Raw genomic sequence first — 18,665 nt, 5'->3', positions numbered from 1 at the left:
TGAGTTAAACCTATTTGCTTTACCATCAGTAACACTAACAAGTAGTAGAGTAACGATATGAGATCCATTATGTGGTCGTATTCGATCAGATGAATCATTTTGACTGGGTGAATCCATGTTAATATTGAGCTCAACTAGTCGCAGGTTTAGAATAATACTCTTAAGTCTTAAATACATATTAGCCTTTGTTCTTTTATCTGGTGTGGTCTTATTTTTAGTTTACGATTTAGTCTGATTGACTATTTTTTCTATTTTATTCATAATTTTTCTAGTTTGATCTGATCTATATATTTTTAGTGAGCATTTTTTGCCATTTCTGAATTAATCTAATTTGATTTTTCTAGTTTGATCTGAATCTTTATTTTATATATGATCTGATTTTAAGAAGAATAAGTAATAAGCAATTAGAACAAGAGGAACTGAATGAGTGAAAGTCAAATGGGTCAATATGGCTTAAGATACATTTAGCCACCCCATCAAAAAAGAGAATAAAACGATGTACAAAAAGAAATATCCCGGCGAATTGATGTTTGTTTTCTGATTAATCGTGATGAATTGACACCAATTTTTAAATGGATTTGGTCCACATTAAATTTATCGTGGACCATGCCTTAAAATAAAGGCAATAACTTATTCCTAATTTATTTTAGCATTTTATTAGGATTATTATGAAAAAATAAATATCAACTTAGTGTCGTTGATATATGTTTGTGCTTGAATAATGTGATTTAGTCCAATTTGCTTTTAAAAATATAGGGTTACTATGCTTCAAAAAATGATTACTATGTCTAAGAATTTTGATATTAAATTTATTATAGTTATTATATGAACAATAAATATCACTATGGATGTAAAAAGATACTAGAGAAAACTATTGATTTTAAATCTACACTAATATTATTGTGGATCAGATCCACACAACAATAATTCATGAATTGTTGATAAGGGTCTTATATGCAACTTTGAAGTGAGGAACAAGGACATCAGGACATGGGATGAGTATGCTACCATATGCTACCCGTATGGCTGTAATTATACGAGTGCGGCTCCCCCCCACAAGAATCCAAAACAAAGGAAATGATTGATACGGAGTACTCCGTACTATACTACTATGTTGATCACAAACGCCACCCGTCAATCTAAACATAAAATGACACGTGCGTGGGCGCATGTTTTAGCCTGCATGGCTGCCACGCTTTTAACTCCAAAACCAAAATGCCTTGGAGGGTATCTGGTTCGCACAGTAATGTAAAATTGGAATCAAGAATAATTTTGTGGTATAAATAAAATTTTGATGTTATATTATGTGTTTGGTTCGATTTATACATTTTGTATGTTTTGTTTCATTTAAAGTAAAGGTATGAGTTAAATTCACTTTTCATGAATTTTTAAACCGTTCGATAAGTATAGGTTTAGACCGTTCTAAACCCACATGTCATACCCAAAAATCCGCGAACCAAATATCTCCTAATCGAGTTGATTGATTAAAGATTTAGGGTGAGTTATTTTTGGACTGAATTCATCTATGCCGATTGTATTGAACTTAATTATTAAGTTTGAAAAATTAGGGCCCTAATTTAACCAATCATGTAAAGTTAATGGACAGTTTTATATTTCATATTCGCGTGCATTACACCATTAGCGGATTAAAGCCCTTAGAACATTGCCCTTGTAATACAAATATTTTGATCTATTAATACTTTGAAGTTTTTTTCTCTTTATTTTTTAAAGGAAAAATGCATGAGAGTTAGCATAGTTTTTTTTTTTTTTTCACAAAAATGTATCCTAATTAAAAAAAAACAATTACTATCACTATAAGAAACAATATCTTGGTAAGTCTGAGCTTGTTGACCCATGGCTACAATACAACATGTTGCATAATTAACTTCTTGATACGCATAGCAAGATGTAAAATTTTTAAAAATGATTCAGTAAATACTTAATATTATTCCAATTCATTAGCAATTGGATCTTTCAGGGACTTCAATACTTTGAAGTTAACTCCAACTATCTACCAATCTTAATTGTTCTCACATTTTATGTAACGGTACCAATAATGGTATCTTGACGTAGTGGTTAAAATTGAAGGCATGTGTACAATAGGTCTGAGGTTCAAATCCCTTCGTCTCTTTTATAATTTATATTGTCCTCGTGACTCATTCGCACTAAAAAAAACAACATTTTATATAACGGTCCAATTATAACTCATATTGGCGACCCTAACTCTACGGTTCTATCATGCTAAGTTACGCCAAAAATTGAAGTTTACGACATTTATTATCTATACACAATGACACAAAGAAAACCACCACCGCTTTAGCACTACCATCCAAAACTCCTCCCACACAGTGACACTACTGTTTTCTGAAGCTGCGGCCTTTTCTTGCATGTCTTTCAAACGCGGCACACCGTTCATGCTTCCACTTTTCTCCTCTCTTATTTCACGTCTCGAAATTCTCACCCTTTTCCGTACTCTTTATTACCTATTAATACCACTCACACTTCTAATGATTTTGACACTTTCTCCCATTTTCTACACTTGTTCATCAAATTCCTATCCTTTCAAAAACACCCCAAAACTAAAACCAAGAAGAAGAAAAAACCCAACACTCTAAACATGCAGAAACAATCCTTTTCCTCTGCCTTTCTACTACTACTACTACTATTGTTTATCCACACAATTACAATTGTGAATGCAGTACAAAGGGGAAGAATGGTGGGAGCAAGAACACAAGTAAAAGACGTTAAAGCAAACAAGGAAATACAAGAACTAGGCAAGTTTTCAGTAGAGGAGTACAACAAGGCCATCTTAGAAACACCGCCGAGCCCGCTTCGAAGCGTGGGGCACGGTGGCTCCAACGGCCCTGTAGATTTTGTTGAGGTGGTGGAGGCGGAAAGACAGGTGGTGGCTGGGGTTAAATACTACCTTAAGGTTGAAGCCATGCAAGGTGGGGTTAGCAGGACTTTTGATGCTGTGGTGGTTGTTAAGCCATGGGTTCAATCAAAGAAATTGCTCAACTTTGGCCCAGCTCCAAGGGTCAAGTTTTCAGATGCCCCGAGTGAACAGATCTAGACAATGATCAGTTTATATTTTTGGTTTTGGTTTAAAAGTTAATGCTAATCTAGTGACAAGTTTCTCTTCTGACATCTGTGATTATAATAAGTTGTTCATCATGTTCACAAAATTGGACTTCAAATCTACAAGATTTCGGTATTATGAGAAGTTTTCAGCACCTTTGTTACGAGTATTGTCTAAATACTGTCCAAATTAGTAATTTGAATAAAATTTGGTAAAGGAATTGGAACGGAACTTAATTTGGTTTATTCGAAAGGATTTAAGCTCGAACCCATTCGCAGTTATATAAAATTGATCTTCAACTATTCAAGTAGGGTCATTGGTGAAAGTAATTTTTATTTTTATTCTGAGAAAATATAAGTTAGTGAGTACACGAAAAATAAGCTCAAATTACTTTTACTCCGTAACTTCGGATTAAAAAAATCGGCAAATTCTCTTCGGTAGCCACATGCTTTTTGTTGATTCTTTATGGTCTATGGTCAATAAAAAGAACTATCACTGATAAGCCTAGATCAATTCTACTTCATGAACAATGATATCAGGGGTTGTTTGGTTGACATATAAAAATAGGGGAAGTAGAAGTTCATGGGAATTAGAAATTGGCTAGCAAACCGCTTAACAACGTCGTTTACCAAGGTTTTAAACCAATTAAAGCGAGCATCTTCTAAAACAATTTTTCAAAAGTTTTGAGCTCCAGTAATAAATTTATGACACATGCCGCAATTTTCAATTTCAATTTCATTTAGAAATTCTTAAAGCTATCCATTTGTTGTATTATTGCAAGTTCTCCAATGGTGATGGTTTAACATTCTCGAAAATAAGAAATTATCGAAATTGAATGTGTAATGCCAGTACAGGCAAGGGCCTTCACAGGTCAATGGAACCGGACAGGCAAGACCCAGGGGTCAATGACTGGAAACGAATGGGTAAAGCAGTACTGTCAATCTTGTCATAGTATAGGGCCAAAGTTAACGTGAAGTAATTAGTATGCTCTCATTCCTCACCCCTCCCAGGAAAATCAACCGAGAAAATGCTCCCCTTCTTTAAGACTTATCTGCAACTTGAGTTTAGATACTCTATTTTACCTGGGTGTCAAAATATTGTATCCACAAATTTACCTGTCACTGGACTAGCATATTTCCTTTACTTGCATGCCTTTGCGCAGCTTCAACATAATTGACATAACCTCACGTTTTCCTCTTTATAACTACCCTCTTCGACATAATGCAGGGACAAAAACACCAACTACTGATTTACGGATCAGATACATTTTCTCCCTTTCTAGACCACGATAGTCGTGGCCAACTAAATTTATGAAGGTTTTTTGCCTTTTCATGGCACTATGAAACCCCTAAGTTACCCACATCAAGGATCTTTATTCCCCTTTTCCTCTTTTCCTTTCATTCCATCACGTGACATCTAAAAACCTAAAACAGCCATTCAACCTAGTATATGTCAGCTGGGACCACCTTGTTGGACCAACATCAGTGTTATTCTTCGTTGAATGTCACAACACCGTAATTGTTCCTCGAGAGGAAAGACCAAAGAAATAAAATCAGTGGAAATAGAGATGGAGAGGAGAGCATAACAAAACAGATAAGGTCTCCCCCCTCATAACATAAGCAAAAAGCAACATTTACCTGAGATTCAAGACCCGACCAGCTCCACCACTTAAATACCTACGAAGTATAAAACAATATTATCTCATAACAAGTCATTCTACCTTTCAAATTCTTAAATTATGCTTTTCTCGGGTTATCTACAATGTTGACAACTTGCTTTTTGTTTCATACTATCTGTCGAAAGGGCATTCTAAATCATTTTCAGTCACTTTAAATGGTTGAGGATGCTGGCCAGCACAGTATAAATTCCACATCTTGAAGTAGGATCGCTCAAGGTTTCTCACCTGCATTCACAATGACTTCAGAATCAGTGAGATGCGGCAAGTTTTACGTCAAAAGAGTTAGTAACTAAAGGCAAACAACTGAACAAATAGCCTCAATTCTAGAATCATATGCACAACTGTGCTGTGCAAGAAGCAGTGTGTGCCAAACATATAATGCTCACTTGAAATGACCTGAAAACATTAAATTAAAACTTCAAGTGTAACCAAAATGAATTCTATTAAGAAAATGTAGTCAGGACTCTCTTAAGACATACTGTAATAGATTCCTTATAAGACCCACAAAGAGGAATACATTTCAAAAGTTCGATCCACTCTTTGTAAAAAGGCTCGCTACAACTTAAATTGTTGAATAAGTGAAGTGTATAATTGCAAGAAATGAATGCATAAATGATATCTAGAAAGTTAAGTGACAGATGCGCCTCTAAGACTGACTAACAATAAAGTAAACAATGAAATTCGGAAAAATGGAGAACGAGGAAGGTCTTCCCGACACCATTAATGAAGGCAAGTACTCGTACTGTAGTAAAAATGAGGGTAAGTTCGGAAGACTTCTATAAAGTATGATTAGCCCTTCAGATAGTTGGGGTTTGGCAGGGAGGTGGTATGTATAAAGAAAACTGCCATCAATTTTATCTCCTGTGTGATATATGTACATTCATCCTTCAGTTAGGGAAAAGCATAATTAGTTCTTAAACCCATCCCACATTTAAATGGCTCTGTCCAGTTCCATGTCCTTTTTTCATTTTAACAATATGTAAAGCAACAATATTAGGTTTAGCTGACAGATCAATACGAAAGGCACACATGTACTCACCCAGCGAGCAGTGTCAAAGAGAGGACAAGTCAAGCGGGCAGCCTTCAGTCTATTGGTAAGCTCCTGAAGCTTTGGTCTATTCAATGCCAGAAACACCGCCTTCTCTTCATATTCTCTCAGGCTTTCAAATATCATTAACGGTAAACAAGAATAAAAAATCAGTAACCGCATACAAAAAATAGCATATAAAAGCATGACAATATCCAGCAAAACAAAAGCAAACAACAGAGATAATAAGCAACACACACCAATAATGACTTAATGAGAACAAACCAAAATGCAAGTGAAAGATGTCAAAGTGGATTTGACATCAAGTGAACACTTCTTCAATATGGAAGTGCAATTCTACAAAAATGCATCAGCCAATTTGACAAAACAAACCACATGGATGAATAAGCTAGAAGGATGATCAGAAGGGAAATGACCACAAGGTTCAACACAGGATCCAGAGAGATCACCATCAAACTTATTGCTCTAGCTCCAACAATGACCTTAGTTACTACACTACTTCCACACATAGAATGCATGAGTTTAGAGCAGTTATGCTTCACACAATGCAAAGCCACTCAAGCCATATTGAACTAAAAGAAAACAGATCCGATGGGAAAGAAATAGACCCACACATACATTACAGCTCAGTAGCCAGATAAATTTTAAGAGACAAAAGAAAAGCCTGAAATGAAAAAAAAAGTGTGTAGCAAGCACACAGCTGGCTGGATAAGCTACCTGTTAACCACCATCTCCTCTCCAACACCAGTCGCTAAACAAAGTGAACCAGCAACCCTGCTAGCCATCTTCTCTAGAGGTAGTGTCAGCATTGGCAAACCAGCCCAGAGAACATCTGTGCCAGTTGTGTGCCCATTGCATAATGGCCTACCTCAAAAGAAGTCAAAGAATCAATAAAATGGTAAATAGCACACTAATATGAGAATAATAAATACATATAATATCAAATTCCAAGTGATTACGTGTCAAGACAGAGATCTGCCAAAGAACTGCGTCTTATATGTTCTCCCTTCATTGCAACATCAGTAAAAATTATTTGGTCTTGCTGCACACCCCTTGCAGCAGCGTCTGTAAACATTATGGTCCAAGACGGCATTAGAAGAGTCGCACGAGCATTACATTCAACCATTTCTGAAAACTAGAACTTACATGCACGGAGCCTAGTCTCGCCTGCAGCTGGAAACCTCAGAAGCCAGAGTGCACTGTTTGGAACACGCTTAAGAATATTGCACCTGAACAAAAGGGGGGAAGATTAATGTGGTGTCAGTTTCGCTAATCATGAACAAGAAGTACTGTCCCATTATATAAAAAGAACATGATCACTGAACGCATGCTCTCACAATCTTCAACCTTAACATACCAAGTGTCACAAATGTCAGGATCTATTTTGTACAGCTGATTAAAGCATCCAAAGATGAACTTATCACCAGGCAGCCCATAATCTGACCGCTTAGGTTGGGTGTTAGGATCCAATACATCACGATTTTTCTGAAATTAAATATATTGCTATTAGAAATCCGAAAAGGCCAGTAAGAGAAAGCTTAGAAGTATAAGTCATAAAGAAAACCTGTTTATAATCATTAACAAAGTAGCAGTTGGGGACATGAACTAGCTTCTCCGAGTAAAGGTGCGACAAATAACTAGGAGAAACAAACTGCAATCAAAAAATATTAGTTATGATAAAAGATCTAAGTCAACAAAGATTGAACAATAAACATTCCACTTTCACACCTCATCTGTCACCAGATAGTGTATGTAGGAAGCACCCATGGTTCCAGGGAATCCCATGTATGAAACCTGTACAGGAGCAGGTTGCATAGCAAATATTTCATTCCTTGCACCCTGCAAAATTAAAGAGCATGTTATGAACTCCATTCCATGAGTTTGTCAACAGATAAACATGACAACTCCGTTGCAAAAGGAATGCCAAGTACCTCATCAATCAGAAAGTTCAGGTTCCAAGTCGTTAATTTTTTAATGTATTCTTCTTTTCGATCCCTACTACTAAGTTAGAAAAAGAAAATCCATTTGCATGACGTAGGGGATACAAGAACACACTCCTAAGTTATGATTGATGGTAATTTTTGAACGTATTCTTCTTTTTGACCCCTAGATCCCTACTATTAAGTTAGAAAAAGAAAATACATTTGAATGACATATGGGATACAAGAACACACTGCTAAGTTATGGTTGATAGTAATTTCTAAACGTATTCTTCTTTTCGATCCCTACTACTAAGTTAGAAAAGAAAATCCATTTGATGGTAATTTCTAACTAATCATGAATTCATGATTGATGGTAATTTCTTAACGTATTCTTCTTTTCGATCCCTACTACTAAGTTAGAAAAAGAAAAGCCATTTGCATGACGTATGGAATACAAGAACACACTGCTAATTCCTCTTGTTTTAATATTGCCAATGATCGGAGTTTTAAAGGGCATGACCCATTTGTAGACAATAGTAAAGATGGAGCTTCTGCATGTACTGCCGTTTACAAAAGACCATCTCTAGCTTTTATTTAGTCGTTCAGAAACTTCCAAAATAATACACCCAAGTCTAAGAAGCTGCGAGGTCAGCAGTCCCACAAAGGGGAGAAAATGGGAAGAAATGGTGTAAGTAAAATGTCCAGAACAGAAGACAGATAAAATACAGAATGAATGGAGGGAGGTTTGAAAAGGACGAAAAAGGTCCCAAACTCCCAATCTATATAAGCAACCACAAAAAGTACTGAACAATTTAGCTTTCCCTACACAAATATAATACATCAAAAGCTATACAAACTAAACATTGGATTCAATAGAGCATCATACCTTCGTGTACCCATTAAGGTTGACAAGGATCTGAATACAGTCCGCATTAATTAATTTAGCTATCGCATCAGATGACAAGGATGAGACATCAACAAAGTGTTCAGCTTCTGACTGCGTACGCAGCCTCCACTCAGAACCATCACTTGGACTCAAGGCATAACAGAAGACCTGTCACCAATAAAATTTTCAATCACAGGAACGACATATACCAGTAAATAACATGGGATACGGTCAAACAGAACTCAACAAAAGTATATACCTCAACATTTTCTCGGTTGTGCATACCAAACACTGAACCCATAAGATGTGACAAGGGATGATTGCCAAAATCACTGCTAACATATCTGCAACCCACACCATAATCTGTGTCAAACAAGAAGTAAATCTAAAAGTTCATACGAAGTATATGACAATTAAAGGGGTTCAAACATACCCAACCCTCAATCGCCGGCTTCCCTTGTCAGTCTTTACAGGAAACGGAGCAGGATAACTGAAGGAAGGAAGTGAATACCGAGCCGCAACCAGAGAACAATTTTCCGCATATTTACGACTGCAACAAAAAAAAAGTAACCACGTCAACAATAATATTTGACGTACTCATATGCAAGCAATACATCAGCATCTCCACAAAAATGCTGCTTACCTAATTTCAAGTGCGAGCAATGGATCCAGAGGGTAAGCAAAGGCATGGAAGGGTTGCACACTTGGAACAACTGACATCTGACAAGCACATCAAAAGCTCCATTTAACAGAAAGAAATTCAAGTCTAGTAAGATTGAATGAAGAATGAAGAGCTCAACTAAGATGAATTCTGAAAGACAAGGTATAAAAGATTAAATAACCTGAATTTGCCGCCTTAATATGCTTTCAACTTCAATTAGCCTATTTTCTAATCCCTCCCAGTCACATACACACTGCAAGAAATAAGTAGTTAAGAAAATGAATTACACGCAAATTAAACTACATAGGAGTTTCATGTAAAAATGTTTAAGTAGATACTAACATTCCTGGAAAATGGAGCCAACCCTACAAAGAGCTAAAAAATATGGAGAACAAGCAGTAAGATTAAAGAAGACCCTTGTCTAGAGCATGACACAAAAAGTCTCGATAAGTCGACATTGAATAAGCATAATTACAATGAGCCTCATAATATAAGTCTAGATTCAATAATATACAATTACAAAAGCCAACCAACTTCATATAACACATAGGATCTCAAGGTGCCAATTTGCAAAAGTAGTTCGTCTGCAGGTTACCTGTAAAGTATGAAGAAGATTGCATGTTGCTTCTGGGAAGTCAGGACGTAAGATTAACGCATGCTTGTAGCTTTTAACAGCTGCTTCAACATGACCACTGTGAATAGAAAAGACCAGCAACTTATTAGTTATTACCATGAGCAAATAAGAAAAAATCTCTGCTACAGAAACCTATATACTACTCTTCCACCAACAAATTAACAAAATGATTAACCTGTCTTTATAAGCTGAAGCCAAATTTGCATGAGCTTCAGCCATACTGGGGCGGACATCAATAGCACTTATATAGTCCTGGATAGCTTCATTAACTCTACCAATCTCCTTAAGTGTATTTCCCCTATTGAGAAGTGCATCAGATGCCAATGGATCAATCCGAAGAACTTCTGTGTAGCAAGTTAGAGCATCCGCATAATTACCCTGGTGAAGGATAAGCACAAGAGAATTGTCAGTTTCACAAACAAAAACACAAGTCATATGACCTATAAGCATCAAACCCTAGACAAGAGTTCAAATATTATGTCAACAAGAAATAAGTTCTAAAGCCACGTAATAAACTAACAGTTGGATCATCAAGTATTTTACAATAGAACCTCTATGGAAAGCAGAACAGCAACAATACCTGCTGCTTATAAATTATTGCAAGATTATTGTATGGTGCACATAATCCTGTGGTTACATGTAGTGTAGCCTTATAATACTGTGCAGCAGTACCAGTCATATTCCTGCAGAACCCAATAATTTAGTATCAGGAACTAGCTATTAGACAACTAAAGAAAATATACAAACACTAAACCAGCACTTCCATCATCGTGAGAGAGGTAAGAATAAGGTTGGATTCTTAAGCAATCTACCATTCCATGTATATATTGCCAAGATTAGTCAGTGCTTGCGGGTGGTTAGGTTGGACAGAGAGACATTTCTGCACAAAGCAACCAATGTATTAGTTCAGACGATAACAGCACAGATAAACATGTGAATATAGTTTGCACAGGACACATAATTAGCACATACACGATAGTATTGAACAGCCTCTTCAGCTCGGCCAGCATCTTTCAGTGCATTACCCTTGATCACCACAACAAAAAGAAGATTGATTGATGAGTTAAAAAGAAAACTGGAAGCAAAAAGATGGACAAATAAATACAAGAGAAAAAAGAACATAAGCCCAACCAAATTATTGTAAGCTTCCAAGAATCCAGGATCACGAGCAATGGCTCTTTCATAGTGTAGAATTGACATATCCAGCTGCCCTTGCTCATAATATATACTAGCAAGATTACCTGGAAAGTTTTAAGTTCAAAACTAGTAAGCAGCAAATAGTTCAAAATTATAAAAGCAAATTTTGAAAGACTGAACACCCGGACAAATGCGAATCTTATTGTTCTTGCAACTAAGCACTCAGATAGATGGCTAACACAAAGACACATCCAGGAACAAACATAAAGCACGTTGAAAATAGTATCACGACGACACAGAAAAACAGTCGTAACACCAGGTTGAGAAAGTGCAGCATGGCGATATAGAAACTCAATGGCAATAGCAGGGAAAGGATGTGTATGATGAAAAGGCATTCTTTTTAGTCCACCAGAAAGTAGCACCTTGTTCAGGTCTGAGAAATAACTGTGAATCACTTACAGAATAGAGATCGTTTGTGCCACAACAGGAAAACATCAGGATCAGCGAGTTTTTCAATCCAAATTAACAGATCACACTCTCCCAACTCAAGAACCAACTTTGCATACAATATTATAATACAACACCAATAATGGCTCAAGAACGGATTCCATCTTTGGTAGACTCTGGAGGAATTATACACCATATGTAACTAGGTACCACTAAAGAACTATAAAGTATTAATTGAACTTCCTCTATTCTTGAGAATTCACCAATGAGAGATATTTGCCTAACTACTGTAGAAATAAGTGAGCAATATCAAAAATATATAACCAAAAACATATATATATAGTAGTAGCTACTGTTACTTTCTTCTTTCCATGGAGCTACTATTGTAAAATACAGTTTATTATGTGGCTATAAACTAAATTCTTGTCTACATGTTCATTAACTTTGAGAACCAGAACCACTATCAGTATTTTGCAAGGTTATTTGAGGTTATTGTATCAGTATATCGAATATTTTGAAAACAACTACCAGTATTTTGCAGACGGGGAGAGAAGTACAGAGAGTAGTAATATATAGTATGCTAGTAGCAGCCGGCTAAAACAATTAAGTGCTAAAATACACACATTCAGATGTACTATAACTTTAATTGCACCTAAATATGTCACAGGTAGAATTTGAAGTGCATCTATAAAAGGCCAGCAAAGCAGAGTTATCCTCACCATGAGCTATAGCATAGTCTGGTCGGACCTGCAGCAAACGTTGATAACATAACACAGCTTCTTGAGGCATACCCAGAGTCTGTACGAAGGACAGAAGAAGAATAAGATAGACAGCCTGGACTTGTTACCTTTATCTTCTGTGAAGACAGAGCAAATACTCCAAATATTTACAGTGTACAATCCTTCTTGGACAGCTTACCTTGTATACATTTCCTAAGTTTAAATAGGCATCTACACATGTAGGTTTGTGTTTGATAGCTTCCTGATATAAAGAAAAGGAAAAATGATCTTATATAAAGTTTGAGCCATAGATTATAACGATCGTAATTTTTCTCCTCCCTTCGCACAGAAATGACAGATTGAACAAAATAACATCAGGGTACCTTGTAGCACTGAAGAGCTTTGTTGTAATCTCCCGTCTCCATAAAAAGCCCAGCAAGATTGGACCAAGCAACAGGAAGAGTAGGCTGGACACGGAGAGCCTCAACATAACAATTGTATGCCTGCAGAGTGCAGAGAAGATAGATTTTAAAAAGTCTGAAAGATGGAAAGAAGAACTTTTTTATTTGATAATACATGAAAAGAAGATTAAATGTGCCAGACTACTCTGTAAACCAATGGTAAATCACAATATGCTAGTATACTATGCAAATTAAGAGACAATAAGTTCGAGATATAGTATAAAAGTATATTATCTTTTAATCTAATGATGAAATGTATCTATCCATGGATATTAAAGGAGATCATTCATGCGCTGTGACCTTGTTGTTCACACAATAAAAATAAAAGTCACAAGTCAAAACTCGAGCTTTAGCTATTATTCTCACCTCCTGAACCAGGCCTTGGGCTTTCATAAGATTACCCAGCGTACAACGAGCATCAACCTTCCAAAGAAGACAAAATGTCAATAATAAGCAACTAGAATGTAGAAATACAATGAACATAATTCACACAAGGATCCAGAAGGACCAGAAAAATTACCTGATTAGGATTCAATTCAAGGGCCTGTCTGCAGCATTGAACTGCCTCATTAACCCGTCCGTTCCGCATGTAAGCATTAGCTAAATTGGACCACGCATCAGCAAAATTGGGTCGAAGCTGTGACATAAAAAAAACACAATTACATACTAGAAATACAAGAACTTGCCTCACACACTTTTGCAGGTTTGCGAACAAATTGAGATTTACAGGCAAGTGTTTAGACGAGGTATAATACAAGAATGTAGTTGAAAACCAAAAAGTGACATGAAATCGCATCAACATCACACAAACACAATCAACATAGTCAGATTCATAGAAGTTACCTCAATTGCAACCAAATAATAGCGGATAGCTAGATCAATATTTCCTTTCTCCTGCAGACATGTAGATTAGAGGTCAAAGGTATCCAGACGCAAAGAAAAAAGTAACTACAGCTTTGTTTTATACAATTTTCTGAACTTATCATAAATGAAAATTACATATCTGATTTACTGATTATAAAGCCAAGACATTGCATAAATTAAATAGCGACTACAAAGTACCTTCCACGCATTTGCCATGTTACCATAACACTCGGCAAAATGAGGATTAATTTGAAGAGCTTCTTCATTTTTTGAGATGCATGTATCGAAGTCATGCAGCTAAAACAAGTACAGAAACAAACTGTGAGCTAATAGCTTCTAAGTAACCAAACAACAGCAAAAATGCCAAACAAGTTGAATCTTTCATATTCAACCAAAAGAAAAAGCATATGACCTGATAGTAAATAGCACCCAATAGCAAAAGATTATCTGTACGTCGGGGATTTCTCTCGTACAAACTATTGGTGAGGTCAAGTGCTTGCTTGTAATTTCCAGATTTGTATTTTTGGTGGGCAAGAGTCAGCAACAGATTGTCATCAACTATAGGATGAAAAAAAAATATCACTTGAAAAGAACTTGCAAGTACAGCGTTCTAGACATGAACATGCGCGTGAAAAAACATTATCATCCTTAACAATGGACCTATAGAGATGAGTTCATTGTCATGACTTGAGAAAATTAAACTACCATCTATATTTTCCTCTCTTCATCTGTAAACATTATGTTATTTACTGATACTCTGAATCCAGCTACCATAATGTAAAGAAGTTAAAATAGGACTGCTCATAATCCCTTTCCTAATATCTTTCTAATTACAAATTTACAATTAACAGTCTATAGAGTAACATGAACAAATTTGTCTTATACTGAGCGTAATCCATATCCATTACTCACTGATAATGTCCGGTTACAATATTTGCAATGAGTAAGTTCGTTTGGCAAGGAGGTCTAGAAATGCAACCACAAGAACTTGCCATAGAGGCACATCCACCACCAAATATTCCAAATATGTTCCTAGGAAACCACAAGCCCTACAAGTCAGCACGAAAAAGAATGACTATGAGAGATTTAATCAATTTCTTCGCCTCCCATCTTAGTTTTAAAAAGCGCGTTTTTCTGCGCTTAAAGCTTGGAAGCTCAGAAGCTCACAGCAAAACGATTCTGCCAGCCGAAGCCTAGCGACATACAAGAAGCGCGCGCTTCCTAACGCTTCGGTGCTTCTGCGCTTCCTAGCGCGAAGCGCTTTTGCGCTTCCTGTAGTCTGGGCACATCAAACCCTTCTTTTTAATAAAAAATAAAGTCGTGTGACTCTAATCTTCTTTTTTAAAGTATCACGTGATTTCTTTTTTAAAAAAGCGAATATTTGGGAAGTTTTTGAAACCCCTACTGCAATTTTCTCCCGTAGCTGGATTCCTCTAGCCTTCTCGCCGGATTTCTCCCGTCTGATTCTGAATTTTTCTTTCATCGTTTTGATTTCTCTTTTTTTTCATCATTTCTTTCCATATTTTCTTCATATTTTCTGGACTTTTGAAATTTTATTATTTCTTTCTGGGTGCGCTTCGCCTACGAAAAGTGTGCGCTTTCGCTTTGCGCTTAAGCTCCAGGGCCCTTTTGCCCTTTTGCGCTTCAGTGCGCTTCGCGCTTTTTAAAACTAAGCCTCCCATAATTGTTTGTCATTGGAAATATTACCTGATTCTCACATGTCGCAACTCCTATATTCTTGGACTAACTCAAGATTCACACATTAACTAAACTACTCGTATAAAAATTGTCTTGTCATTTCCTAATATACTGTAGTTCATTGAAACCTCCATTTAAACAATTACAAAGACGATCGGTAATTTATATTAACCATTATCAGCATATTCATGAGCACAGAAAATAGAATTACGGCATTACCGCAAAGCTAGTAAATTCTCCAGCTAAGACACTATACAGTTCGTCAAAAACTACCGGAATCCTCTATTGTTTTATGTGATGGTTTTCACATATTTCACCAGTTGTTGATGAAAAATATCCGCCGGAAACAATAATTAGTTAAGATAAACTTAACAATTTATAAAAATTTCTTTTTTGGATAGAAAACTTTCAAATAAATTTCATAGCATCATGCTCACTTCACAAACCCTAGCAACAGGCAATAACTACAAACCCAACATACCAAATAGTAAAATTGGACCACCAATTAACGGTTACGGTTGAATTTAATCGTAAAAATTAACAGTATAATTGCAAATTACCACAAGACATACCTTGTCGAGGATCCAAAGCCTGCGAAGTCTTAACCGTCGAAGTCGACGACAATTGCAGCTGCAACTGCTGCTGCTGTGATTGATGCTGATGCTCTGAATGAAAAACGAAAGAATCGCTACGATCAAGCGAAAACGAAACCCTAGATACCTGCAACTGGTTCTGAAACTGCTGCAAATTCTGCAAATTGTGCGAATTCTGATGTTGCTGCTGCGAATTATGCTGATATGGCTGCAAATTCTGCTGCTGAACCTGCAGATGATCGTTCTGCAACAGCAACATCTCCATGGATTTCGACTTTCTCTCTCCTCGAGCTCTCGAAAAGCTTCGCCTGTGGTTGTTACTTTATCTCTCTTTTTTATGTTAACTCTACGGAGTTATTAGTATAGTAATGAAGGTAGAGATAGAAAAAGATGCGTAACAATGGCGAATTTTCGATCAATTTACGCGGAAAACCTCTCGCATTCTCACGAAAGAGGAGAAGAAACCTCTCTCAATTGTTGTGTACTCTCTTTCTCAGATTTTGATGTTGCCAAATATATCCGATTTTATCTTTTTTGTATATATACTTACTTACAACATATACATAAAAAAGACAGCGTGGAAAAGGAAAAGAAAAAGTGTTTTTTTTCATGCAAGCAACTACTTGGAAAATGTTTGATTCACCCTAAGGGTTGGCAACCCCTAAAATACATATAACATAACATAATACATAAACATAATTAATTGGAGAGAGAAAGTTTTGTATGTAAAGTTTCAATGCATTTGTAACCAATCAAAAATCAATATTAAAAGGGTTACCAACCCTTAGGGTTACCAACCCTTAGGGTTACTCTATCATTCTCCGCAACTACTCCCTCGGTCCCATAATTATGGTTCTGTTTGACCAAAAATACAGATTTTATGAAAAATAGGTACAATGAAAAAGTGGAATAAAGTACAAATGATGATTGAGTTGTATGGAAAACTGAAATAAAGTACATGTGCAAGAGGATATAGTACATAGGAAAGTGGAATATAGTACATGGGTGGGGTTTGGACGGGTAACGGACGGGCAACCCTAATACAAATTCAAAAAAAAAAATTTAAGCCTGAAATCAAATTAGTTAAGCCTGAAATCTAATTACTTAAGCTTGAGGTCCAATTAGTTAAGCTTGAGGTTCAATTAGTTAAGCCTGGGGAAAAAATTCGAAAAAAAAAATTTCAAATTTTTTTAAAAATAAATAAAAGTACATGCTGGCGTCAGCATGACGTCAGCACATGCGCCAACATGGCTGCCAGCAAGACTGCCAACAAGGCGGTCTTTTCTATGAGGCGGTCTTACACAAAAGTTTCTCATAATTTTGGGACGGAGGGAGTAACTTGAATTAATAAAAGGTTTAATTGTTACACAAGCCAAGTTTAAGGAGGTCTATCCTCCAACAAAATTAGAGCTGATCGTTTGCGGGTTTGGACGGGTAACGGACGGGCAACCTTCCAAAGAATATGTCCAATGGGCTTAAAAATGCTACCCTTACCCGTCCGCTAAAAATTTATTTATTACCCTTACCCGCCCTGTACATAAAATGCGGGCTGCCCGGGGGCTAATGGGCATATGAAAGTGTAATACATAATTTTTTCAGCTCTATTTTAACTGGTAGAGTTAATTAATTAACCTTGTTGTACCTACTAGATATTTGCAATAGAGTAAGAGAGTAGAGCAAGAAGAAGAAGAAGAAGAAGAAGAAGAAGAAGAAGAAGAAGAAGAAGAAGAAGAAGAAGGAGGACTAAGGCCCTGTTCTTTTGGACTTTTTTGCAATTCTATTAAGTTTAGTTCAGTTCAGTTCAGCTCCATTAAGTTCAGTTCGGTTCAATTCAGTTCAGCTCCATTAAGTTAAGTTCAGTTCAATTCAGTTCAGCTCCATTAAGTTCAGTTCAGTTCAGCTTCATTCAGTTCAATTCAGTTCAGTTCAAAAGAACGGATTCATCTTTCTTTGTAATTATTTTTATTCTTGATATTGCAATTAAAATTGACATTTATTACTTATATATATAATAATAATTATTATTATCCTTATTATTACTTAAATATTACTATTATTATATTACTATTATATGTAATTATTGTTATTAATAAATAAATATGATTATTGTAGTTATTATTTATTATTATGAGTATTGTTATAAATATTAACATTATATTTATTATTAATTACTAATTACTAATTACTAATTATTTATTATTTTTATTATTTTATTATTTTATTATTTTATTATTTTATTATTTATTATTCATTTATTATTTATTATTTATTATTTATTATTTATTATTTATTATTTATTATTTATTATTTATTATTTATTATTTATTATTTATTATTTATTATTTATTATTTATTATTTATTATTTATTATTTGTTATTTATTATTTGTTATTTGTTATTTATTATTTATTATTTATTATTTGTTATTTATTATTTGTTATTTGTTATTTGTAATTTGTTATTTATTATTTGTTATTTATTATTTGTTATTTGTTATTTATTATTAATTATTTATTATTTATTATTTGTTATTTATTATTTGTTATTTGTTATTTGTTATTTATTATTTATTATTTATTATTTATTATTTATTATTTATTATTTATTATTTATTATTTATTATTTATTATTTATTATTTATTATTTATTACTACCTCCGTTCCTAAAAGTTCTTTACGCTTTCCGTTTTAGTCCGTTCCTGAAAGTTCTTTACACTCCTACTTTATTCCATTTTTACTCCTATTTGGCCCACCATAACTTACCCACTCACAATACTTTAATATTAGTTTCCACCCACTCACATTGTTGGACAATTTATAGCCACTCATTTTCCATTTG

The 18,665-nt window shown here is 35.2% G+C and overlaps 2 protein-coding genes across 2 annotated transcripts; one reads left to right on the top strand and one right to left on the bottom strand.

Moving 5' to 3' along the window:
* The first annotated feature begins 2,617 nt into the window (after positions 1 to 2,617).
* On the top strand, positions 2,618 to 3,073 carry LOC110800837 (cysteine proteinase inhibitor B). Its single transcript, XM_022006164.2, has one exon. The coding sequence runs from the start codon at positions 2,618 to 2,620 to the stop codon at positions 3,071 to 3,073; it is 456 nt and encodes a 151-aa protein (XP_021861856.2).
* A 1,588-nt stretch (positions 3,074 to 4,661) lies between these two features.
* LOC110800836 (probable UDP-N-acetylglucosamine--peptide N-acetylglucosaminyltransferase SEC) lies at positions 4,662 to 16,339 on the bottom strand. The gene is made up of 28 exons (XM_022006163.2): positions 15,807 to 16,339; positions 13,949 to 14,094; positions 13,735 to 13,833; positions 13,516 to 13,566; positions 13,193 to 13,309; positions 13,039 to 13,095; positions 12,595 to 12,714; positions 12,411 to 12,473; positions 12,212 to 12,290; positions 11,040 to 11,149; positions 10,881 to 10,934; positions 10,721 to 10,788; positions 10,489 to 10,591; positions 10,084 to 10,286; positions 9,870 to 9,966; positions 9,456 to 9,527; positions 9,257 to 9,333; positions 9,047 to 9,163; positions 8,873 to 8,957; positions 8,614 to 8,781; positions 7,534 to 7,644; positions 7,370 to 7,456; positions 7,163 to 7,290; positions 6,952 to 7,034; positions 6,765 to 6,870; positions 6,523 to 6,669; positions 5,797 to 5,917; positions 4,662 to 4,982 (listed from the first exon to the last, which is right to left on the bottom strand). The coding sequence occupies exons 1-28, from the start codon at positions 16,090 to 16,092 to the stop codon at positions 4,869 to 4,871; spliced, it is 3,069 nt and encodes a 1,022-aa protein (XP_021861855.1). The 5' UTR covers positions 16,093 to 16,339; the 3' UTR covers positions 4,662 to 4,868.
* Positions 16,340 to 18,665: the final 2,326 nt, after the last annotated feature.

This window comes from Spinacia oleracea, chromosome 1 (genome assembly GCF_020520425.1).
Source record: "Spinacia oleracea cultivar Varoflay chromosome 1, BTI_SOV_V1, whole genome shotgun sequence".
Classification (NCBI taxonomy): domain Eukaryota; kingdom Viridiplantae; phylum Streptophyta; class Magnoliopsida; order Caryophyllales; family Amaranthaceae; genus Spinacia; species Spinacia oleracea.
This window is presented reverse-complemented; position numbering and strand designations above follow the sequence as displayed.